Source organism: Terrapene carolina, unplaced genomic scaffold (assembly GCF_002925995.2).
Source record: "Terrapene carolina triunguis isolate 2854851 unplaced genomic scaffold, T_m_triunguis-2.0 Scaffold171, whole genome shotgun sequence".
NCBI classification, from domain to species: Eukaryota; Metazoa; Chordata; order Testudines; family Emydidae; genus Terrapene; species Terrapene triunguis.
Genome location: NW_020664522.1, coordinates 3,360,204 through 3,386,803, shown reverse-complemented (window position 1 = coordinate 3,386,803; position 26,600 = coordinate 3,360,204). Strand labels below are relative to the sequence as shown.

The 26,600-nt window shown below is 46.8% G+C and overlaps 1 protein-coding gene across 3 annotated transcripts in view; it reads right to left on the bottom strand.

Annotated features, from left to right (window-relative positions):
* Positions 1-26,600, bottom strand: part of LSP1 (lymphocyte specific protein 1) — a 71,573-nt gene that overhangs the window by 17,289 nt on the left and 27,684 nt on the right. For all 3 annotated transcript variants that reach the window (XM_024209032.3, XM_026653922.2, XM_026653921.2), the window contains 7 exons: positions 12,090-12,321; positions 10,827-10,955; positions 6,946-6,989; positions 6,566-6,647; positions 5,959-6,096; positions 4,494-4,574; positions 3,480-3,594 (listed from right to left, as the gene is read on the bottom strand). In XM_024209032.3, the coding sequence (XP_024064800.2) occupies positions 3,505-3,594; positions 4,494-4,574; positions 5,959-6,096; positions 6,566-6,647; positions 6,946-6,989; positions 10,827-10,955; positions 12,090-12,321 (796 nt within the window). In that variant the 3' untranslated portion in view covers positions 3,480-3,504. The remainder of the gene's footprint in view (positions 1-3,479; positions 3,595-4,493; positions 4,575-5,958; positions 6,097-6,565; positions 6,648-6,945; positions 6,990-10,826; positions 10,956-12,089; positions 12,322-26,600) is intronic.

Here is a 26,600-nt window from a genome sequence, read left to right as displayed (position 1 = left end):
TCAGCATAGTTGCTTTGGGACGTCATCAGCTATTTGCAGTCTCCTATAATGGTGGTCAAGAGTTCAGTCCTTCAACCAGATGCCCTTGATTGGCAGCCCTTTTGTCCGCTAGCATACAGTAGCCTCTTTCTAATGCCAAAACAAGTTTGCTTCAAAACCCAGAACCTAGAAACACAGAAAATCTATTTGTTGCCTAGTAAGAGTAACTTCACTGCAGCATAGTTGGCACACACAAAGGACACCAATTACCATTCATGGGATCTGCATTATTACCATCAAGCAGAGCAACTAACATTTATTACAGCTGGGAGGTTAGGCCAATTTGGCAAGAAGATAACTCAGTAGTTATTGAAACTTCAACCCACATTCTGTCCTATATTGGCAGTGACCCAGGGAACAAGGGAGATCTCCCACAGATGAGAGGGAAGGTGCTTGCTTGGTTTACCAATTTAGAAAGGTGTACAATTGCTTGTTTTTTGCTGTGCCCCCCTCACCTCAGTGCATTTGCAACGAAGCCCAGTCTGCTGCATAGGCAAAACAACTTGCAGGGAGCTCAGTTTCCAGAATGGAAAGTAGGCTAAAGCAGGCCACATTGCATTGCTTAGCTCTACAACACAGAGAATGTCAGAGCAGAAAGCAGATACATTCAGTAAAGGAGGGCTTGTTTCTGGAACCATGGACATTGGAAAGAAGAGATCATGGATTTCCAGAGGGAACAGGAGACCTTTGGAACTAGCTGTATTAGCAATCTGCACTCCTACTACAAGCGGTCTCCTAAGAGGTAGTTGTTCAATGTATTAAGGCCTTTGTTGATCAAGGTTAGTGGACATTGTGGATAGTTCTCTGAAAACATCCACTCAATGTGCAGCAGCAGTCAAAAAAGCGAACAGAATGTTGGTAATCATTAAAAAAGAGATAATAAGACAGAAAATATCATATTGCCTCCATATATATTCATGATATGCCCACATCTTGAATACTGCATGCAGATATGGTCACCCCATCTCAAAAAAGATATATTGGAATTGGAAAAGGTTCAGAAAAGGGCAACAAAAATGATTAGGGGTATGGAACAACGGCCATATGAGGAGAGATTAATAAGACTGGGACTTTTCAGCTTGTAAAAGAGACTACTAAGGGGGGGAATATGACAGAGGTCTATAAAATCATGACTGATGTGGAGAAAGTAAATAAGGAAGTGTTATTTACTTCTCACAACACACGAACTAGGGGTCACCAAATGAAATTAATAGGCAGCCCTTTAAAACAAACAAGGAAGTATTTTTTCCACACAGAGTCAACCTGTGGAACTCCTTGCCAGAGGATGTTGTGAAGGCCAAGACTAACAGCGTTCAAAAGAAGAACTAGAGAAGTTCAGGGAAAATACGTCAATCAGCGACTATTAGCCAGGATGGGTAGGGATGGTGTCCCTAGCCTTTGTTTGCCAGAAGCTGGGAATGGGCAACATGGGATGGATCACTTGATGATTACCTGTCCTGCTCATTCCCTCTAGGGCACCTGGCATTGGCCACTGTTGGAAGACTGTATACTGGGCTAGACCTTTGGTCTGACCCAGTATGGCTGTTCTTATGACATGTTGTGGAAAGAGAAAGAGGAACGCAATAACTAAACCTCTTCAATGTGTGGTTGAAGTTACTAAGATATGTGGTGGCAGCCAAATCAGTAACTGTACAAGCCATCACTTGGAGACCACCTCGTTTCATGAGCCTGCCAAGAGGAAGCAACTCAAAAGTGGAGGGTGTGGGGAAGAATGCTCAACACCCTGCCCTGTGACACTTTATAGTGAGCCTTCCAGTTGCTTAACAAGTGGTATAATGGGGCTCCCCAGGCCTCCTTGAGCGGAAAACCAGAGTGTGAAAGGGGACTGCGTGATGAGGAAGGGGGAGAGAAGTGCCAAAACAAGATCGGTAGGGAGAGGAGAGACACTCAAGACATGAAACAGTCATGGAAGCAAGCGAAAGCAGAGGTGAAGCCCAGCACCCAAAGCCATTTCAGCCTTTTTGTCTTTAAGTACCAACATTTGGAGCCAGAGAAAGACACTGAACTGCAGTACTGTGGGGCAACTGTGCCAAGCCCTCACCATTTAGAGTATTGGCTATGGCTGTCCTGGGGGAGGGCTAGTCATTGCCTGTTCGCCTTTCGAGGAGGCACTGAGTGATTCAGAGACAGGAGTCTAAATCTCCTAGACAGGCTCAAACTAATGAAGTGGTTTATTTCCCTGGATGGGGAGGAAAACTCCTTTATGTGAGCTGCAGGAACTTAGATAATGAGGTTTAACCGCACCTAGGAGAGCCAAGCTCAGCAAGGCCGGGCTTGGCACATGAAAGGAGAGTACAGCAAGGAGAAACTATGTGGATTTAGAGGACAAGGTATATGATGAAAGCAGAGAGTTGAAGCAGGTTTTAGAAACGAGGAGCAGAGAGGTGGGTATGGTCACAAAGTGGCCTATAGGCCTCCACGTCTGGATACACAATCCTATGAGATGGGAATGCGTGTGGCAATTAGGAAGGGATGGAAGGAAGAGGTCCTTTTGTAAAGACTGAGCTCTACATAAAGCTTGGAAAGTCAATAAAGGTTTTATGAGAAGTCAAGTGCTGGTTTTTCCTGCGCAGAGCGTCAGACACTCAGGGTGCTTTGCCATTATCACACCACTCGAAGCGAGCTCTTCTTTGCCCTTGAGTCTTCTACTACTGGTCACTTAAGATAGCACAGGGATATCTATTAATACAAGCACCACGGTCCTGAGAGGGTGGGGAACAGTCTCTGGGTTTTCAAGTGGGCACAGATAACATCTACACTCTTTCCCCCCCGCCTTAATGTGACTAGACTGTTCCTTCTGCGCCACTTTATCTAGAAACAGGCACATTTTCACAAGATCACTCCCCCACCCCACCCGCAAGCATAGGCCTGATCCAAATGCCATTGAAGTCAATAGGAATCCTTTCATTGACTTCAATGGTCACTGGATCAGGTCCCATGAACACACTGGACACAGAGTACTTGGTCAGCTTCCATGACTCTCTGGAATGAACTCCAACTACCCCCCGCACCTGCAGTTCTTACTCTTTACAGCATAAGAGATCAGATTAAGCTATGTCTAGTTCAACCAAGACACTTTTACTATGAGTGGGGCTGAGGTCAGTAGCTTCCATAAATAGTCTGATCTGCAAGGTAAGTTTTCTAGCTGCAGCTAACATGGGCATCCTGCTCTGCACAGCTGCTAGAAAGAATCTCTTTGTGCATGCCCTTCTTCTACCCCGAAGAGGATTGTTTGCCAAGAAGTAGGAGCCCACCCTTTGTCCATACAGTACCTTCCAACACACTCAAGTCTGGCTGGCAATGTCGAATGTATAGGCTGAAGGAACAGGTTTTACGCTTATTGTGCTGAATCGTCCTAGCTGTCCTGCCAGAGAAGTACTAGGTGGTTCTCCTACAGTCAGAGGTTGTGTCTAACCTACCTGGTTGATTGGTACTCCACACACGCTATTGCTCCGTTGCATCATCTATCAACACCTTCTTGTACTGGCCATGTCCAGTCGCTACAAACTTGTACTTCTTGCCAGAAGCGGTGGTCTGAATGGGAGAAAAGAAGTGAGGATTAGGGCCCTTCCTCAAGTGTCCATCTCCCAGCCTGTATCTCAACCAACACAAATAAGAGTCAAATAAACTGAAGTCTGAGGAGCAGGTGAGGTTCTCCAACTTCAATATTTTAATGTGGCCCAGATTCCCACATGGGGTGAGAGCTTGTTCCTACCATATCTTTGCCTAGACGAATACATACAATAAAATAATAATGGAGATGGATAATTATTGGAACTGCCAGATAATACAACAATTTTAAAATTCATCATAACATCAATGGTAAGATGCAGCTCAGTCAAACCTCTCCGGTAACCCCATACCAAAAGGAGAGGCAGCATCAGAGTTGAAGTTCTATGGAGCCAGGGCTATTCTCAATCTTGGGTAAGTACCTTTTAATGCATTATACCCATGCACCCTTTGAGGCCTCCACATCTTTCAGAACTAGCAGACAGCCCAGAAACAGAACCCCAGGTATCTAAGCCACTCTGCACTTTCAGAGAATTAGGCTATTATTTAAAATTAAAAAAAAAAAAAAAAACTATTAATTAGCCCAACCTGCAAAGTTTCAATCCAAATGCAAATGATAGAGTCTGGTGGGAGGGAACCTTGGGCTTTGGTCCCAGCCCTTGGTTAAATTAGTGGGAATGTTTATTACAACAGATACGTTTAGAAAAGGAAAGCATGCCTTCCTGTCACTGCCATAGAGGATACCTCCTTTGGCCTAGGCCTATGCTTCTGTTCGTAGGCAACCTCAACCTATGCTCCAATATACAGGCATCCTTCTCCTTTCTCTCCCCCTCTGACCTAAGAGGGAATTCTCTTGAACAAACTCAGCCCCAATACCATAAAGCAAGTGCTATAACAAGGACATCTAGGAAGAAGCTACTTACCTTGATGTTGCCTTCATTTTTGGGGGTACCCTTCTGTTCCCACATGCTTCGCTTATTCACAATATCTCCAGCCACAATATCCTGGGGACATAAGAATGAATCTCATCACCCTGCCACCAACACAGCTGAAAGCTGCCTTTGTTCATTTCACACTGACTGAAGCCACCTGCCCAATAACTATGGTATTTGGCCATGTGATTGGGTAGAGTCACACTGGGCAGGAACATGGCTGCATACCAGGTGGCACGAGACTTCCTTTTCTTAACCATCCTCCAACATTTGGAATTTTAACAGAACACTGGATCTAAGGCCCAAGATGTAGGTTTTGTAGGGGAAAGGGTTTACAATATTAAAAAGTATTAATAGGAAAGTTTCTTTCCTAGGAAGCATTAAGTGAAACAGTTTTCAGAGAGACATTTTTGCCTTGAGGCCTTTGCAACCTAGATGTTGCAGCATTGTGCTGGCACTTGAACCAGAAAATGCAATTCACTAGGAATGGAGAGTAGATTCTTTCCATTGTTTAAATTTATAACTTGGCTGTACCTTGGATTAGACCCCACTGAGCCATCAATATGCAGCAACTGGGGTGGCTTCTACTGCAGACAAGGAAACAACTGTTTCCAGCAGTTCAGTTTAACTCCATTTCAAGCCGTGATAAACAAAACCAGTTTCCTTGGTATTTGCACTATTGTGGCTGGGGCTAATCCAGGTACAGACAAAGCTTTAGTGAATTGTAGGCAGTAGAGACAGAACATCTGAAAGTTTTAACAACATGGATGTCAATAGAAGAGGGGAAGAATGAGGTTTTAACCTGACATTGCTACTCCTGATACCATTGACTTTTCAAGTCCCTACTCCACAGTGATATGCCCCTGAATAATTTGAGTAAACCCAGCCAACCATGTAGCAGGGTAAGTTTTCTTCCTGAAGTTCATGCTGTTAGACACAGGGGCAGCCCTCTGGCATTAAACAAAGCATAGGCGTCGACTCAGTGGGTTCTCTGGGGCTGGAGCACCCACAGGGAAAAATTAGTGGGTGCTCTGCAGCCACTAGCAGCCAAGCTCCCCTTCCCCCCGCCCCACCTCCTCCTCCGCATCCCATCCTGAGCGTCCCGCGTCCCCGCTCCTCTGCCTACCTCCCAGCACCGCCAAACAGCTGTTTGGTGGTGTAGCAAGCTCTGGGAGGGAGGGGGAGGAGCGGGAACGTGGCGCACTCAGGGGAAGAGGTGGGGCCGGGGTGGGGATTTGGGGAAGGAGTCGGAATAGGGGCAGAGACTTTGGGGAAGGGGTTGGAATGGGGGTGGGGCAGGACCTCATGGAAGGGGTGGAGTCAGGGCGGGGCTGGGGGCAGAGTGGGGGGTCAAGCACCCACTGGTGGGAGCAGAAGTCGGCGCCTATGAAACAAAGAGCTGTACCCCTTCTCCTGCAGTAGAGTTGGCTGGGCATATAAAGCTCAGCAGTCTTACCTTACAGGATGGCGACTTAGAGGACTGAGCTGCAACCTCTCCAGTCTCCCAGAGGCTTTTTGTGCTGGCTACAACCATGCTTGTGGTGGTAAGTTCAAGGGAAGATTGTCGGACGAGTTTCTGAACCTTCTCGGATGTCTGGAAACAAAGCAAATCAGAGTAAAAGTGTTCCGAGCACTTGCAGATTTTTATGAATAGATTCTTGGAGAAAGGAGGTTGTAAATAATCATTTCGATGGATACATTAACTACAGAGTCAAGGGACAGAAACAAACAAGAACATGGAGGCTAAGTTGAAGAACATTGTGCCCATTCAGGACAGAGGTGCAGGGAGGAGACAGCCCTCGTCTGGTGTAGTAAGATAGGAGAAAATGGCTTGTTCACATCTCTAGCGCTCCTGCTCAAAAGACACACGATTCCTTATCCTGATGAATTAAAGAACATGGAGGGATTTAGGAAGATTAGATTCAATCCCTTCTAGCATTATTATAGCTAGCTGCTAGGGCAGTCTACAAGGACCAAAGGAGGTGAGGACTATCCAGAATAGAATAGAGCCTATATGGGGCTGGGGGTTGAGAACATGCCACCTATATGATCGAGAGCATCACCTCAATGGCATGAGTGTACTGCTCCAGTCTGTCATCAATCTTGGAAACAGGAAGTGGTGGCTGAGTCTTCTTCACGCTGTTGCTGGAGAAAGGAGGAAGCATTATTGCCTTAAGCTCAGAGTGAAGTATACCCAAGCCTCTTATGGGAAGAAGCCACTAGTTTTTCCCCACCCCCACGTCACAAATGCTGGTTCTGAAAGATGTCCAAATGACCCACTAAGCAATAGGACACTGTTCCCCATCAACCCACCAGCAGAGCCCTCCAGCATGATCACTTGGAATTGTGTCTTTGGTTCAGGTGCGGGTCTGTGTTACAGTAATACCCAAATCAAAGCCCAGTGGAGAATTACCAACAGGTCAATCAGTGGAAGGAGAATTACCTTTTCTTTATGGAGCGGTTCAGGGATTCAGTTCGGTCTGTGATCTAAGTGGGAAGACATGAGAAAGAAGAGACATCAGTTTTCCCTGCTGCCCTGAGTCCCTCATCTTAATTGGCCATAACTCAAATCAGTGAGTTCTCCCCACCCCTAATTGAGAGATTTGGGTCATTTCAAAAGTATCTTGTTTCCTCCCACCTCCCTACCTGTACCCTGGAATGACAGAACCATCAGTCAACCCCCTTGGGTGTCCCTATAACTCCCCACTTTGCAGTCAAGAGGTGGCATCTTCAGCTGCAACAGCAATGATGGTAGATGCAGCAGACCTGATGGTGCTGGACCAACAAGTTCTGGAGGTGGCTTCAAAGTGGAGGAGCTACCAGGAAAGTGAACTTCCAGAGCATCATAGGATGAACTGCAGTGAAGAGTCAAACATCTGTATTTTAAAAAGCTTCCCCCCATGTTTCCAGCCCAGTGATTCCCCCATCTTGAAAGAAGAGTCACATCTAGGGCAGAGTGCAGAAGGAAAAGCTGCAGGACACTTGTACCTAGTCCATTCCCCACTGCAGCCGCAGCCTGATCCTGTTCTCCGAGGGTCACTAATTCATCTGGCCACAGGAGCAGCTAACATGCATGTTGGCTGCCAGTGTAAGCAGCAACCTGACCACCAAGCTTCTCTCCTCCCATCCCATCATATTCTAGCACATGGGTGACCCTGGGGCCAAGCTGCAGGGCCTCTCCACTGTAAGACTCACATAGGCTCTTGGTGATGATGAGTAGAATGGAAGGGGCAGGTATAGATAAAGGTAAAGACAAGAGGGGGAAAAGGCAGGAAAAAGAGGAAGATGGACAGAAAACGGCATCTGTGAGGGTACATAGTTTACACTGGCCGTTCCACTGCAAGGAGGCTCCAAGACAAAGGAGTGATTTAACCAGCAGAGCCTTCTGCACTGCCTAGGGAGCAGGAATACAAGGCTCAGGAGCCTTCAAGCCAGCATGTAGTATATTCCTTACTACCAGGGAGTCCTACAAAACCAAGAATCAGAAGCCCCGTGACAGTGATTCACCCTGCACACACATCTGCGTGCGGTAGGAGAACTGTGCACCGTTAGCAGAGGGAGACAAGTAGTAAAAGCTGCAAAACAGAAGGGTTTTAATAGACCTTCAGAGGTTACTGACCGTTTTAACTGAGCAATAAAGCATCTGACAAGACAAACTTGTCTTCTTGGTGACTGTCCAATTGCTATGTGGATATACGCAAGAGATTAGAAGAGGCTGTTTGTAGGCTCTATTACTTTAAACAGGGATGCATTAGGATGATTGTTCTGCTGGTTTATAGCATACTTGTTTGGGAGTTTTTTGGGAGCAGTACATATCACATCCATTTTCTGCTCTGGAAAATTATTCCTTTATCAGCAGGGCTCAGCCTGTCAGAGCTGCAACATTTGAGAGGCTGGGGAGTGTTTGCAGTTTGAGCTCAGGACTGTGAATCCAGAGATCTGGGCTCCAAGCCTCCGTCACTCAGCCCCTTGTGCAGTCATTGGCTCCTGTGCCGTGTGTGCTGCACATGACCATTCCAACCGGGCAGCACCTTACACTGGTGTGAAAGGGACAGGACAGAGAATCAGCCCTCTGGGTTCTGTTCCCAGCACAAGCAGCAAGTTAACTGGCATCTCGGGCAGGTTGTAGATCACCATCTGTGTCTGGGCTTCTGAAGAGTTGGGATAGCACATCACAACCCGCATCTATTGGGTATTTACAGTAAGTTTTGTAATCCTTGGAGGAGAGGCACTATACAGGAACAAGGAATTGCTCTCTTGTTCCGTTCCCCCACCAAGACTCCAGCATTAACACTGCTCCCACGTCCACAGAGAGCTATCACAAGTACCAACCGGAGAAGTTGCTTCATTTCTGCATGACACTCTAGTCACAGCCTTTCTGCACTGCTCACTTACCTGAACCCTGCTCCCCAGCCCAGACCTTCACATTGATGAATTTGCAGAACTCCTCTATTCATTTAGAGGACAGAAGGGAACATTATAAATATCTAGCTGACCTCCTGGCTCCAGGCCATAAAGAAAGTCTGTGGCAAGACTTAAGGTGCCTAGCTTCCCTTCTTCTGTGGCTGGCTACTTCATGCCTTGAGAATCCCTTCATTCCTCCATTGCTCTCATTTTTTAAAATCCCCCTTTCCTGGCCACAGAGGCCTTTGAAGTCTCAGTCAGCTACTTGTTATGCTAAGACCTCACCCACCCACCCAGGACCTCTGGATCTAACAGACACAAGCTTCAACTGCCTGAGCTAAAGGAGCGAGCTTCCCCGTCTCACGCCAGTAGTCACTACCGTGGTTAAAACTAAGAGCGTTTATGTCCTAATCCTATTTTTCTCCCCACAGGCCCATGTCTTTCCAAACCAGTCATGGTATGGAAGGATTCCACTCTTGGTTTCTTATGGATGAGCCAGGCTTTTAAATATATATATATATATATATATATATATATATATAGTTTAAACAAAATTCCTTCAACTGCTTGTGCGTAAGAACTCCTTTCTGCTTTGCAAAGATTGTGAGCACCTCTCTCCCCTGAATGAATGCGTGTACAGCCTGCTCGGTGGGGAAGCTTCCCCACCAACACCATAAAGGCCCCTTCAGAGGCAGTGGATATTTAACCCCTTCCCTGCTGTGTACGGGATTGTTCATAGCAACAGTTCCATAGGACAGTATAGGGATTTGGGGGTTGCACTGCAAGAGAGCTTCTGTCCCTAGTACCAAAGATAGGGTGGGATTTTTCAGAAGCACAAGCCCAATTCTGTTCTCACTGAAGTCCATGGTAAGGCTCCAGAGCTAGATTTTTTTTGGGTGCACACACCACCCATTCCCCTCTCTCAGGGCAGTGAGGGTTCTCTCTTCCTGGCTTGATAGTCTCACACACACATTCCCATCACGTGTCACAATGCAAATAGACTGGGGCCAGCATCCAGGTAGTTCTATTGCTCCCCAGAAGTTTGATTTTTATTGTTAACGTTTCCTGTAACGTAACAAAGTTCTGCTGCCCATCTGAGCAGCTCCTCCGACAGTTACAGACGAAACACTCCCCTTGCTACATGTTTCTTGTCACAACACCTTTTGAAAGTGACATAACTCTCCCTGGCCAGGCAACACTGAGTCACATGCACACAGCATGGGGTTTAAGAGCCACTAGGGGAGCATAATGCTAACAGGTGCATAAGAGACCACTCGAACGCTCAGCCATCACCCCAAAGACTAATGAAGTCTGCACGCACTGGACTCCTAACTCTCCATCCTAATCTGTGGCCAACAAGATCAATTCTGACAGGAGAAGGAAAGAGCCATTTTCCCCATACACCTACCATATCTGGATACACAGGGCTGCGTATCCACATGACATTGAGGGGAAGTGTATTGCAGGTAGGAAACAAGACAGACTATCAGTTTGATTAAACTTGTGAAGGTAGAAGATGGCCAGGCTTACTACTGCTTTGTATTATAAAAGTTCTTAGAGGCCCCAGTTGCGACCAGGGCACCATTGTGCTAGGTGCTGTACATCCCCATAGGGAGAGGCAATCCCTGCTCTCAAGAGCTGACTGCGTAAGTAGACAAGACAGACAACAGATGGAGAAAGTATTACGCCCATTTTACAAGTGAGGCATAGAGAGTAAGTGACTTCCCCAAGGTCACGCTGGAAGTCTGTGGTAGAGCTGGCAAGTGAATCCAGATCTCCTGAGGTCTTAAGTATTAGACCATCTTTCCTCCCCACTACATAGCACACCAGTCTCAGAGCAGGCCGCCAGGTCGCCTCTCGCTAAGGTTTAGGCCAGCTCTAACTGCACTTGCGATTCAGAGCACTCTTAGCAGCACGTACCGTTGTGGAACTCGTTGGGGACTGGCCATCACATTGTTCATCCTCTTCCCCTTCCACGCTGGAGGTGCTCGGTGCTTTCTGGCGTTTTTCTGGTGTCTCCGCCTCCTCATTCCTCCTCCTTTTTTTCTCCTGAATGCAAAGAATGAGCAGATCAGGAGCAAAGCGGATTAAATGCCTGCTGTAACAAGTGTCAGACCCACCCCCACAAGTGAAGCTTTGGACAAAGATACTCTGAGCTTTCTTTCACGTGTGAAAAATTCATTCTCCCAGTTGTCATTTTAAAAGACAACATTTTTACAGGTGCAAGGTCACAAAGTGAACTGGTGAGGTATTCTGCACGAGTTTTCACAAAGACATTTCCCACCAATTTTGCCCATCCCCCATCAGAAAGGAAGATATATCCCCACTCTCAGGCAGGGGACAGGGAAAGTAACTGCATTTATTCTGAGAAGCTATGAAGCCATAACACCCCCTAATAAGAGGGATGTCATGATATATGCAATCACAGTCCATCTTAAACATTTATTACTACTAAAAGTGACACAGACAGGCTTCCATACAGCTTGAGTTCCATCTTTGTCTCCCTTGTTTACCAGGGCCACACCATGCCTGGGACTATATACAGCACAGACACCCCTAGTGGATGGAAGGCATCAATGCTGGATCCCAATTTCAGATCTATTAGTAGATCAGGCCAAGGCTTCTCAGAGCATGGGACAAAAAAAAGGGGGGCGGGGGGGAAGGGGGTTCTGAACATATAGGTTCTGAATTTTCTTAAGAGTCCTGTATCTGTGGCTTTGTAGGATTGGAGAAACTGACACTCCGTACTGAATGATGATGAGAGAGGGCAGAACAGATACCACAGCAGAGAACTTAGAACACAGAATTACAGGCCTTGTGGTACTTGTCAGAGCAGCACTAAGTTCTCCATTATGTGCAGAGACTGATTTTCGGGAGGGGAGGAGAGAAGAAAGGAGCCAGTAAACATGAAAGTGGCATCTACACGCTTAAGCTGTGTGTAACTGGGGGTGCTTGCATAGCTGCAGCTATACCAATGCAAACTGCTGGGGTAGACGTGCTGCAACATTGTAAGGCAGGGTTTGCACTAGTGTGACCCTTGAAAGCTACTGGGACAGGTAAGTATCACAAGTACAAGCCCTGTTTGACACATTGCTGCGATGTCTACCTCACATGATGGATGGGTCCCCCATGAAGTCACAGCCATACCAAGAGAAATCACAGATCCAATATTTCTGCCCTGACCTCCTGCCCAGCTTTCTCGTCGTCCTCCTCCTCCTCCTCTTCTTGCTTCTGCTCTTGAATGCATTCTTCCTCAAAAAGTTGAAGAGGCTCCTCTGTCTCCAGCGGCTCCTGCCTCATCTCATTCTCCCCGGGAATCTCCTCCGGGCCCTCCTGATTCAGCTGGACCTGCTCCAGCTTGACTTCAGCTTCCCTCAGACCACTGTCCTCTTCCTCATAGGAGTGTCTTGGAGACCTAGAGGTGGGGAGGGGAAGAAGCCTTTGAGAAGGGAAGTGCGTGTTTCAAACCCACAGAAAATCTGGTGTTCTATACCTTTAAAACACCAGCTTTATTAGTAATGGCCCAACGTACAACTGGAGTTCTAAAAATACTGTGCAAATGCAGATATACTATTTAGTGCAAGTAGGTTTTGGTTTAATGAGAAGCTAGTGCATGGCAGAACTGGTCAATAAAACAGTAAGAAGAATTACAAACGCTTTTGGGACATTTATACTAAGGCATGGATGAAATCTTTCAAAAACAGAAGGCAAATCAGGTCCACTTTTTATCATTGTTTGCATTACGGTGGCACATAAAAGCCCCAACTCAAGACAGATGCCCCACTGCACTAGGTGCTGTACAAGCAGAGCATGATGTAGCTCTTCAGAGCAGGAACTTACAGTCTAAACAGACTGAGGGTGGGAGGGGGAAAAAAACGGAGGCAGAGAGCAGGGCCGGCTCTGGCTTTTTTGCCGCCCCAGGCAAAAAAGCCTCCGGCCACCCCCCACCCCTCCGCTCTCCCCCCGGCGGCCAGAGCGCCGGGGGTGGGGGAGGGCGGCCGGAGCCCTGGGAGGAGGGCGGCGAGCCCCGGTCAGGGCTCGGCTCTCCACCCAGCGGCCAGAGCGCCGGGGGCAGGGCGGCGAGCCCCGGCCAGGGCTCCGCTCTCCCCCCGGCGGCCAGAGCGCAGGGCGCCGGCCGCCGGGGGGCGAGAGCACAGGGGGGAGGGCGGCGAGCCCGGCCGTGGCCCCGCTCTCCCCGGCGGCCGGAGCGCCGCACCACCCCCCTCCAGGTGCCGCCCCAAGCACAAGCTTGGTGGGCTGGTGCCTGGAGCCGGCCCTGGTAGAGAGACTTGCCCAGGGTCAATGGCAGAGCTGGGAATAGGAGCCAGGACTCCTGATTCCCAGCCCAGTGTTCTGTCCACTGGCCTACATTCATTCCAGCAGCAGGAGCTGGACCCAACGCCTATTTAAGTCAATAGGATCCTTTCCTATGATTTCAGTGGGCTTTGGATCAGGCCCTAGGCTGTTTATCACATTGGTTTGGCTCCATGTACTGTACTTGATTACATGAGGCAACTTCCCTTCTGAACAACTTCTGCAGTGCAATCCAGCTTCTTCGACAGCGAACTCGGTGCTAGATACCAGATGCCAGCATTACACAGACAGGAGAGCGCTTTCACAACCTCAAGCCTCCAATTTCTCAACCTTCATGTCAGACGCAGAGTCCCATCTGAAATGGGCCTGGGGCTAAGGTTCAGCATGAGAGGAGTACAGTACAGTAATGGCGGAGGAAGACTGGTAAGAACTAAAAAGTAAATGTCACTTCTCCGTGCTACAGAATTCCTGCTCCAGTCTCAACTGCAAAGACAACAAGAAATAATGCCTCCACATTTCTAGTTCCAGATGTATGGAGCAGGAGGAGATCCCCACCCCCTCTCCCTGAGCTCCAGAGCTGGACTTTCCCTGTCCAGCCAGGCTGTGACCGAGATCCCTTTGAATTTTGAGGCCATTTGGACTAACTTGTGTGGTCTGAGGTTGGGCAAGACTAGCTTGAGTTCAACGGGATTTCTCCCCCTTGTTCTTTTGTTCCCCAGCCACCTTCTGAGAGAATTTGATTTCTAACTACAGGACAATCTACATTATTCATTAGGGTACAAGAACCATTTACATACATACACACACACACACACACTCTACTGCCTGAATGTCTGTCCACACAGCTCCTTTTTTCGATACCATTTTTCTACATGATTTCCCCCCCCCACTAGTAGAAACTAATGGAACCACTGGAATTAAGCCAAAGGAGAATGGAAACCCAGCAACGTTAAAGCCAAACATTCAAATCTACAGTGTCAAAAGTAGGGCAAGAAAAAAAAAAAAAAGAGGGAAATTGTGCAACTTTTTTCAAAATGCAAAGATTCCAAACAGCTCTAGTCCCAAGCTAGGTACACATCCCCTCTGCCCATCTCTAAAAGATATCCCCCAGCCAGGGGTACCCACTGCACATATTTCTTTGAAGCATTTAGAAAGAGGCTCGTGGCTTGATTTTCCAGAGGCACTAAAATGACTGACACTGCAGGCCATTTGCCAGGTCACAGCAAGGTCTCCATATCTAAACTGGACACAGCCGGAATCCATTTGGCTCACTTGTGGGTCAATACTGGTCAAATAGGTATTAGAGTTATAATAAAGTGTTTAGACTACTGAATGCATGCGAGTTGCTGCATGCATTAATCTTACTCTCAATAGACTCAGACTCATAGACTTTAAGGTCAGAAGGGACCATTATGGTCATCTAGTCTGACCTCCCGCATGATGCAGGCCACAAAAGCTGACCCACCCACTTTCCCTTAACTCAGCTGTTGAAGTCTCCAGATCGTGATTTAAAGACTTCAAGTCGCAGAGAATCCTCCAGCTTGTGACCCCTGCCCTATGCTGTGGAGGAAGGCGAAAAACCTCCAGGGCCTCTGCCAATCTACCCTGGAGGAAAATTCCTTCCCGACCCCAAATATGGCGATCAGTAGAACCCCGAGCATACAGGCAAGATTCTCCAGCCGGGGTTCCATACTGTAATGTAATATTAGAGCAGTTGTATTGTGAGCCTCTGATACTGTATGAATTGCTGTACAGTACTAGAAAGTGATATTAGCATGAAGAGCTGCTCTTCTACAGAAATTGTTATGACCCCGTCAAAAGAGGCTGCTCATCAATACCAGACAGGCAACGGGTGGCTCTTACAACAGTTGAGGAATTGTCAACAAGAGGACAAAAGACTTATTGTTGTTCTGCTCCCCTCCCCGTGAAAGTCAGTCATGCAAGTGGACTCCTCCTATCAGCTGAGTTTGCAGCTCAAAGCATGTAGCAAGAAGGGGATAAAAAACCCCAAGCAAAAGGAATTACTAGGTATCTCTATGCTGCTGCAACTCTGGGGAGGCAAGGGCCAGGTCTACACTACAGAACCAGTATAACTAAAGTCGCTCAGGGGTTGTGAAATATCCCCACCCCGAGAGACGTCCTTATACCGACCTAACCCCCCCCCCCCCCCATGGGCAGCACTATGTCAATGGGAGAGCGTCTCCTGTCAACATAACTACTGTCTCTCAAGGAGGTGGACTAACTACGCTGATGGGAGAAACTCTCCCATCAGTGTAGGAGCATCTTTACTTAAAATGCTGCATTGGCACAGCTGTGCCACTGTAGCACTTAAGTGTAGAACTGCCTGAGGTGTTTCTAGGCATAAGCAAGAGATCCCCAGCTCCTTAGCCTGTGTTAGCCCTACAGAACAAACAAACCAAGCTTGTGATTTTAGAAAGTTTCAAAACCTAATATAGGCACAGACTAGCATTTGTGTGTGTATGTTTGTTTGCTTGCTTGTAAATAACTCATTTCCTTTTCCTGTTTAAAAAAATCTTCATATAGTTTGCCATAGGCCTGGCTACAAGCATTGTGACCTAAACCACAATTGACCTGGGGTAAGTGGCTGATCCTTTGGGACTAGGAATAACCGGGATATTGCTGTGATTCTTAGTCTCAGTCCTCTATCACAGAGATACACTTACCCGGGTGGCAAGACAGACTGGAGTACCCAAGGGGACTGTCTGTGACTCTGTTTAAGGCGGTTAGTGTGCCTGAGGAGTTTGCACTTGGTGGAGTTGGCTGGTGAAACTAAGGTTAGAACTCATGACTACTTTGGGGTTTGTGCCTTGGTTTTGGGTTGTTGTTTTTTTTAAACAGTCTGCCCCGAGGTTGGTACTCACACTCCTGTGAGCATTATGGTGACCACAGATACCATTCAAGTCAATGGGCATTGCAGGTACTCCCCACCACTTCAAGCCCGGCCACTGTCTATTGAGTGATTTATGGATTCATTTTACAGTTCTTCTGCTTTTAAGCCAGTCTATAGTCTTCAGTGCTTTCACACTGTCACCAACGCAAGGTCCCTTTGCACCAAGGCAGCCACCACGAGCAAGAAAGCTAAACTGCTCATTGGAATGAAGTAGATTTTGGCTTAGAAGACAGCTAGGAACGCTATGGTCCTCACTAAAGCTCTTTGCTGTACTGCTGCTGAACAAAGTTGTGTTTATGTAGCCATGCCTCAGGACTGGTCATCCGCAAGCAATGAAGCGGGGAGCTCTGGCTCTAAAAGCATAAGCACTTCTATTGCCTGAGTAGAAGGGCAGAGGTCATTAGCTTGAAAGCAGTATAGGACTTAAACCTGTATACCTGACCTAACCACTAGAGGAGAACAGAGCGCAACATTGTGTTGGCAGGGGTTCCACAGAACCAACATACAACAATCTCTGGTGAGGGGGCGTGGGCCAGCCAGGCACTGACCACAACACAAGACAGCGAACAAATGCACGCCTCTCTCCTCAGATACTAGCACATGCAATTGGTATCCAGGCAGGCAGCTGATGCTGCCAGGCCAACAATCAGATACATCAAGTCCGCAGCCTGGTTGCCTTCGTTACCCCAGGCATTGTCCCCTCACCTGAATCCAGAGTAGCTATCACCAGCCATCTCTGCACAGCAAAAAGACGGAGCGACCGAGTGGAGGTTAGGTAACGGACAGCATGTTGAGCAAGAGGTGGTAGAGGGTGAAAGGGGAGGTTGAGGAAGGATTTAGGCTCTGTTTGGAAGTGCCAGTTCTGCCAGACACAGCAAGAGGAATGAAAGGGACAATGGTTCAACCAGACTTGCCCTGCACCTTCTCTTCTGGTGAAGTCTTAGGAACTGCAAGATAAAGTGACATGTTGCTGACATTGCAGCAGCCTGGCTTCGCCCAAGGTGTTCTTCCCAACAGTTGTTCATGTGAAAGGACTAGCACAGGAGTCCCTCTAGCAGAAACAGCAGCCTGGCCCAGACTCACTGCCCTTTGTCACCTTATTCCTAGCCCAGAGTAGGACATGGCAAGGTTTTTCAGGCAAGTAACTTACTTGGTAAAAGATACAGTTTTCGTCAACCCAGGGGAAAAATGTAATTTCAGGACAGCAAACTCAACAGGTGTCTGCACATATCCAGGCTCTTAATCTTTCCTTCATTGTGCCCAGGAGAGAGCATGAGTACCACTCTCTAACCTGGTAACTAAGGGTACGTCTATACTACCCGCCGGATAGTGTTCGATGTATTGGGGATCGATGCCCGTACTCCACCTCGGCAGGAGGAGTAAGCGGAGTCGACGGGGGAGCCATGGCAGTCGACTCGCCGCCGTGAGGACGGCTAGGTAAGTCAAACTAAGATACTTCGACTTCAGCTACGCTAATTGCGTTTCTTAGTTTGAACCCCCCCCCCCCCCCCCGCTAGTGTAGCCCAGGCCTTAGGTAGGAGATGTGGATTCAAACCCCTCCTCTGAATCAGGCAGAGAGAAGATCTGAATGATGACATCTCCTACCTCCCAGCTCAGTGCTTTAATCACCAGACTAGAGACTCCTCCTCGCTCTTTGTCACCATGACTATTTAGATATTTATATAAAGTGGAACAGCTTCAACAGGAGAGACTGAGAGCAACCCACCCATAACAGCCTACAGACTGTCAGTTTGGACACAGCTGGTGGGGGGAAGGAGAGGAAAGAAGAGAAGAAGAAAGGTCTGAGCTCAAGTCCCTGCTCCAGAGCAGGAATTCCAACTCAGGGATTCTCCCCCTGCTGTAGTTAATCCACATCCCTGAGAGGCAGTAGCTAGGTTGACAGAACAATTCTTCCATCGACCCAGCAGTCACCCTGTGTTAGTTCAGCATATTACATCTCTCCAGGAGTTTGGGTTTTTCACTGCCGATGTAAGTTCCCAGTGCAGAACAGCCCTATGTCTCGTATATCCTGTTTGCCCTAACCAATGGGCTGAAGGCAAAGAGACGGGGTACAAACACACACACACACACACACACACACACACACTCACTCTGCTGGCCTGTAATGAACTTTTCTAATTTGCTGACAAATTCCAAACATTTTTGGAACCAAACAACATTTCCCCTGGTTTTTCAGTTTGGCAGCCACACCAGAAAAGTCAATTAACAACTCAGGTCTACTTTGGAGCTTCTCTAGCACGTTGAAGGGAGATGACAATCCTCCTTTGCATGTCTCATTCCCATAACATAGAATCATAGAATATCAGGGTTGGAAGGGACCTCAGGAGGTCATCTAGTCCAACCCCCTGCTCAAAGCAGGACCAATCTCCAGACAGATTTTTACCCCAGTTCCCTAAATGGCCCCCTCAAGGATTGAACTTGCAATTGGGTTTAGCAGGACAATGCTCAAACCACTGAGCTATCCCTCCCCCGCTTTTTTAAACTAGTGCTCCAGGTGAGGTTTGAACTCAACCTCAGCATCACTCCACACAGGACTGCTCTATAAGTACTGTGCGCTAACCCATTGCACCACTGGAGCCCACAAAAGTTATTTTTTTGTTGTTGTAACACCAACAGACCCCAGTTGCATACCAAAGTGGCGCACCAGGTTTCAGGGGAGAAGTCTACAGGGTGCTGTAAACAACTGAGATCCAGCCAATCCATCCCCAGAACTGCTGGGATTCCAGAGGGGCGGGGAATTGTTCATATAGCAGCTTCCGCTAGCGCCTACTCTCTTCCGCCAAAAATGGAGTAGATTTAAGTACCCAGACTTGATCTCTTCACAGCAATGCTGAGAGGCTCAATTCACTGGCATTTGTAAAGTGCTCAGGTCTAAAAATATGTTCACCATTACATTTGTATTGCCATAGCATCTAGGAGTTCTAGTCATGAACCACCTCCTACTGTGCAAAACACAGAACAAGAGATGATCCCTGCCCCATAGATCTTATGCTCTAAGTAAGGTTTGCAGCACAGCCTTAAAACCACAGGCTTCTGCAGTGCCACTATCTATAAAGTAAACCCCCACCGAATGGAAGTGCACTGACCTGTCCTGTAGTAATACAGTCACGACAGGATGTGTCACGTTCAGAACTAGTCTCTTTGAAACATATTTCACCCTCATGCACTGGGTTAAGTTCAGGCCAGTACAAACAGGAATCATTTTCTAGACTGCAGTGTTCACATCACATCTAGCATCTCAGTTGGCAGGCTCCACAGAGAAGCCAAGGATTAGTCAGGCAGAGACAGAACTATGCTCCAGCTCTTCCCAGGTCAGGGCTGAGGGGAAAGCGGACACTGTCACCCTTCATATGCCATGCTGTCCCTACTATGAGACTAAAAGCCTTTGGTCTCCAGGTCTGCTAAACCATCACCATTCACCAGCCCTACATTGGCTCAAGTTTTAAGAAAGACAGTGAGGTCAGCCACTGACCAGGCAGAAAGCATCCCAAATGCTCCTGTCTCTGAATAGAGACCAACCTCTAAGAGGATATTAGATAAAGCTACAATATATTGTATTGGACCAACATCTGTCGGAGGAAGGTACAAGCTTTGACGTGACAGAGCTCTTCTTCAGGTCTGGGGGAGGAGGCAGAGTGTCTGAGCTAAATATAAGTTGGGACATGATAGCATCACTGCTTGCCTCAAATACACAAAACTCAGAAATCCACCCAAAACACATTGCCACACTCATCCATTTCACCCTCACCCACAATAACTTCAATTTAACACACACTTTGCCCAATCCACTGGAACAGCCATGGGTGCCAGGATGGCTCCCCAATATGCTAACATCTTCATGGGCCACCTCAAGGAAGAATTTCTGGACAAATGCACCGCAAAACCAATAATATACCTGAGATACATCAATATTTTCCATCCTCCAGAAAGAAGATCTAAACTCCCTCAGATTTCCACCACAACTCTCTCTAGAAGACTCCCATACCAGCATCAACTTCCTGACACCATGATCAGCTTAATCAAATCACAATATACAAGAAATCCACCAGCCACCACATTTGCCTCCACAAATCCAGCCGCCACCCCAGACCCCACACACACACACACACACGTTATCTACAGCCAGGCACTCATACCACAGAATTTTCTCCAAAGTCTGAGAAACACACCTTAAAACCACCTTCACTAAACAAGAGAGAGACAGACAAGCTGGGTGAGTGCCTCACCTGCCTTGTGTAATGTCTTGGAACTAGGGTGACCAGATATAAAGTGTGAAAAATTGGGGTGAGGATGGAGGGTAATTGGTGCCTAGACAAGAAAAAGCGCCAAATATCAGGACTGTCCCTACAAAATCAGGACATCTGGTCACCCTACTTGGAACCAACAAGGATACAACAACACTGCATTCACTAAACAAGGACACTGCCAGAGATTGCATCATGGAAAGGGCCACCCTAATACCCCAGGAGAACTTTCTTGAAGACAGGAAAGAGAAACCACTGACGGCACACCCATAGTTGTCACCTACCACCCCACACCAAAACCATATGGGATATCATTAAACAGTTACAACCCATATTTGATGGAGACCACATCCTGAAAGAAATCTTTCCCAAATCCCCTATGGCCTTCAAAACAACCCCACAACCTCATCACCAAAAGCAAGTTCCTTACAGACCACGACACACCAACTCAAAGCGGTACCAGACCCTGCCAGAAGAGGTGTAAAACCTGCAGACATCTCCACGGCTACAATGATGAATACTCCCCTCCCCGACACCTCTTTCAAAATTGATGGCTCCTACACATGTGTATCACACCACATGGTGTACCTCATCAACTGCCCCCGCAACAACTATGTGCGTGAAACAAGACAATTACTATACACTCCAGTGAGCTCACACAGAAAGGTGATAAAAGAAAAACACCGTATCATCCATATACAAACTTTTCCAAAGCAATCACTCCACAGCAGGGTGAATAAAAATAAAAAAATATATATATTTTTTTTATAAAATGCTTTTTGAGGAAAAAAAACTATCTGAAGATCGTTTTAATTAAGATACATTATAGCTCAAATATCTCATCATAGAATAAGGATTATGAACTCTAATTCTATAGTATGAGACAATATATTTATGTAACGTTTAAGAAAAAAGTGTTATAATGAGTTCTAATAGTTCATGGATTAGGGACCCAATTTTATGGGGCTCCAGGGGCTTCTGTATAGATTATTTAGGTTAATTTTTCTAGCTACCCAATGGGACTCGGTATCTTCTAGACTGAGCACTATCAGAGATGCTTAGTTTTGCAGTTCTCAAACAGTGGATTTGTGTCTCCAGAGATAACATGCTTGTTAACAGCAAAAATCTTTTTAAAATAAATAAATAATATATAGAGGTGAGAAAAAACAGTCCTCAACTCTATTGTCCCTCTGCAAATTTGTGTACACAGAGTCAATCCCTTACGTCTCTCTAAAAGTGCAAAGTTTCAAAAAGTTCAATGAATAGACTATTGTTGGGGGCAGAATAGATCTGGACAAGGAGAAGATGTCTGGAGATAAATGTGAGAAGGGAGGGACAGGAAGTAGAAACAAAAGTGAAACTGTTTGAGCAGCATATTCCAGAAGTCTTGGTCTTTCTGATACCATTCTCTCACTAGAAGGGAAAACCTATAATGGCAGCAGGCCATAAAAGAGACCCAGTTTGGGAATCAGAACCATTCAAGAAATATACATTTGCTGATGATGTTTTAAAGAAATTCACACTAGTGAACTGGTGGAAGTCACTTAAGCACTTGGATTCAGAGACTGTTGAGGTGATAATCTCACTTAACAGCAGAAGCTTCTTCTGCCAGTGTAGAAAGAATATTTTCTTCCTTTGGACTAATCCATTCCAAATTGAGAAATCGTTTGGGACCTGAAAAGGCAGGAAAGCTTGTTCTTTTTCAGATTATGAACAAACAGGAAAATGAAGGTGAAGACGACTGAGTTAGCTGCAGAAGCCAATCTTAAATTTCTCATGTTGACCTGGCTGACAGTCGATTTAATGTTTGTGTTTTTTAATATTTCATTTAACTATTTTAGTTAAAAAAAAAAAAACTGATTTTAAAAAACTTGAATGTTTAACTAAATTCAAAAATTCATATGCTTGTTTTGTTAAAATGTTATATGTTTGCGGTTGAAGAAAAAAAAATCCAGAATACATAACACTGTTGTTTTAGTTAAATGAAACAATTTAAATGTCTGTCTGGTGATGTTCTCCTCCTAATACAGCATGGCAAGAAAATCCTCCAAATATTAATGATTGACCTTTTGAATTGGAGATAATTCACCTCCCAATGACTTCATAAATCTCTGCTTCAATTACCTTTGGTAAATGAAATAACCAATCATTCATTTTCTGATATAGCTGTAAAACTAATCTAAAAAGTTTTCAAAATAAATCACTTTAAAAATGTATAGTGTGTACCTTATAAAAATGAAACCTACATCTGAGTTGTGAAGAATATGTATTAAGGTTATGACAACTAAAAAGAATGCACTTTTTTGTAGAAATCCATGATTAAATTGAGTCTTCCTGACTAGTGATTTAAATTAAATACACCCTGCTCCACAGCTCACTTTTCCATACTTGTCCTCAAGGGAACAAGTATTGAACACCTATTGAACAAGTATTGCCCAACACCTTCAAAAGGCAAGTCTGTGAATTTAACTTTGCTAAACACCAAAAGCCCTGGACTTAACAGAGACACTGGTTTTGGGCTCATTACAACAATTTGTAACACACCTGCTTGTTACCCTTAATTGCCCACTTCAAACCTTTTATGCATAATCATCTAACCCCCAATTGCCCATTCCAACTGACTGCCTCCCATGTATTAGCCCTTCTGCTTAAATCTGTCCTAACTTGTATTTAGGTCAGACACACTGCTTCCTTCCCCAGACCTGATGGAAAGCTCTGTGAAGGTACAAGCTTTTGAGCTACAATAAACAGAAGTTGGTCCAGTAATAAATATTATCTCACTTACCTTGTCTCTAATATCCTGTGACTAACATAGCTACACCACCAAGATATTTAACAATCTCACAAAAATTATTTGAGAGCACTGACTGCAGAGGTCAAAGTCACCCCCTATGCTAGCACAGAGCTGGGGGGTGGGGGCAGCTTGCATCCCTTGAACCTGAGAGTGCTGGGGGCTGGCTTGACCCTCCCTGCCCCCCCTTCCCACACACACACTAAAGCAACCCCAAGGGGTACCCTAACTTGCATCCCTGATGCGGTAGGTCACTAGATACTATGGCACTGCAGAATAGTCAGGGCACATCACACCCCAGCTACAGCATCTATCAGTGCCTCTTGAAGAGCACCCTGTGCAGGGGGCAGAAAGTCAGCATAATCTGGTTACATTAGCACCCTTGAATCCCACCACATCACTCACACAGGTGACCAGCATGATTCAACAGCACTGGCCTCTCCCCCTTGAGCTAAAAGTGTACACGTTCACAGGTAGCACTGGTAGTACACTTAGCAAGCATGCTCGGTTGTAGGCGGTGGTGTTTTTTCAATACCCTGTTAGAAGTAGGTCACACCCCCCAAGCTTGAAACTGTATCAACATACATGTGTCTGAAAAGTCCCTTTCCACAAGGAAAAGTGTCTTGTAGTCAGCGTTATACTCCAGGTGAGCAGAAGCCTTTAACTAATACCCCAAGTCTCAATATTAAGGTGAGAAAAACAGCACCCCAATAATCACACCTTTGGTGCAGTGCTGCACACTCCCAAAGTGTCCTGTGCCCGCGTGCACCGAGCAGTGGGTAAAACCCAAGCTAGACTTCAGTGGTTCCACACTCAGCAATGTTGAAGGGTAAATCCTCCTAGGACATTAACAATGACCAAGAAGGGTGGCACCAGGCTCAGTAGTTCATAGAACCACACTCGATAGCAGGAGAGCGTATAGCCAAGACCCACTCAGAGCAGGCTGTGGGGGAATGCTAATGGTCACTTAGTGAAAACCAGACTTGTCAGAAGCCAGCATTTCTGCAATGGGATTTTATTTTAAGCTTAAGTGCTGTGGAGAGGGGGGCTGGGCAGGGGAGAGACAGAAGCTTTCTCCACTTCATATTTATTAAAACACCTTGAAATGGCAGATACAGGCCCTGCAAGAAGTGGGCTGAAAGGTTCTCTAGTTTCACCATGGCCTCTGCTGAAACAGCAGCAACTGCTGACTCTGCTACCCTCCTACAACAGGGGGTGAAGTCACCACCTCCCACCCAACTTTCAGCAGTGGGGAAAGATACATGTCACTCTACAGCAGCAGACCTGTCCTCCCTACCGACACCCCTAGGCAGAGCCAGGTCTAACATGTTAGCTGAAATAGCCACCCATCCTACTCTGTGCTTGTTCTCACAGCCACCTCTCTATACTGCAATTAAATACCCGGAACTGGCCCGTGTCAGCTGACTCAGGCTCATGGGGCTATAAATCGGCAGTGTAGACATCCAGACTAGGGCTAGAAAAAAGATCCTGGGACCCCATAGTGAAGAGGGTGCCAGAGCCCAGGCTCCAGCCCTAGTCCAGAGCTTTACACTGCAGTGTAGAGCCCTGCAGCCCAAACCCAAGTCAGCTGACACAGGCCAGCCACAGGTGTTTAACTGCAGCACAGACATGCCCTAAATGTTTTACTGCCTGTGGTAACTACCTGTTCTGGATAGAGCTAGCCCAGCTAATAAGGCCTACCCCTAAAGCACAGACCTGTTTTAGAATTAAAGCCCTACACATCTGACATGTGGAATATATACCCAACATATCAAGTGCTGGAATACAAAAGGTAACTAATTTGACACCACCACTGATGTCTTACAACAAACCCACAGCCAAGCTGTCACTCTGCTGCATGCCATGGCTATTCAGAACTTCACAGCTGCAGCAAGAATCAAGTTTGGTTCCTATAGCGCCACGAGCACAGAATCCCAACACCAAAGCTAAAAGCTAGCAGTACTGGGCCTATGACACAAGTCACAGTTCCGTCCAGTAGGGCACAACTCTCCCTACTTGCCAGCTCATTACAGTAGCATATGTCCATAATATGAAAAAACACCTGTCTCCCTCCCAAGGAGAGGGATCCCAGCCACAGCTCAGGAATGAGATAGAACAGTTCTCTCCACTACAGTCACATTCCTTCATTGGGGATAGCAGACAACTGTGGAAGAACAGGGTGAAACTGGAGCACATGACATACCTGAGAGCTCACACAGGGCTTCCAACTACTCTGTGACAATATCAGCAGGAGAAGTGGAAAAGGAGATGCTTTTAGAGAGCACAACATATGAAGCAAAATGAAATTTCTACAGGTTTGTGAGGGACCTCCTCAGGTTCCCATAAATCACACCCACACTGAGTCAAACAAAGAGGAAGGCTGGTGATAACCTAGGTTGCTCCTTTACTATGTCACTTCAACACCCTCCCAATAAAAATGGCATGCGCTCCAGTGCCTGGATTTAAATGCTTTCCAGCTGACAGCTGCTTGGCAACTCCCTTCACTGAGCCTCACCTGCCACAGGTGTTTGCAATTTTCCTTCTTCCAGCTACTGCAGAGCAGCCTCACCTCACACAGCCTGTGTTTGTCAAGCAAGAAACAAAGTTGCATTTTTATTTTATTTTTAACAGAGTGTTGCCAGGAAGGAGCAGGCAAATACGGTGCAACATTTCTGGTCAACAAGGATAGAAAATCCTCCCTGTTAAAGGCAAAGCAGATGTATGTCTGCTCACACACACACACACACACACACACACACACACACACAGAAGAGTGGGCCTCTTCCAGCAAGAAATCTTCACAGGAGAAGAAAGGGAGGAGGGAGAGTTTGGGGGAACTGGGCCCGTTCATAACGGAGGCCCTAGTCCTGTAAGTATGATTGAAGACAATGGGATGAATGCTGTGTAAAAAGTTAAGCATGGGTGAGTGTTTGTCGGATTAGGGCCTTAAAGAGGAGGGAGGAGATGTCACTTTAGATTTTATTTAGCTAAGATGTTTGAAAAGAAATACGGCTAGAGTAGGGTTACCATACGTCCGGTTTTTCCCGGACATGTCCGGCTTTTCGGCAATCAAACCCCCGTCCGGGGGGAATTGCCAAAAAGCCGCACATGTCCGGGAAAAATGCAGGCCGGGCACTTCCCCTCCCGCGGCTGCTCAGCTCCTCCCCTGACTCTTCGGCTCTGTTAAGAGCTGAGCCGCCCGAGCGCTATGGGCTTCAAGCAGCCCCCTTGCCTCCGGACCCCAGCTGCCGGCCGGGCACTTCCCCTCCCGGGCTCCGGCGGTGCAGGGTCCGGAGGCATGGGGGCTGCCCAGAGGCATGGGGGCTGCCCGAAGCCCTTAGCGCTCGGGCAGCTCGGCTCTTAAATAGAGCCGAAGAGTCAGGGGAGGAGCAGAGCCTCCAGCCGCGGCGGCT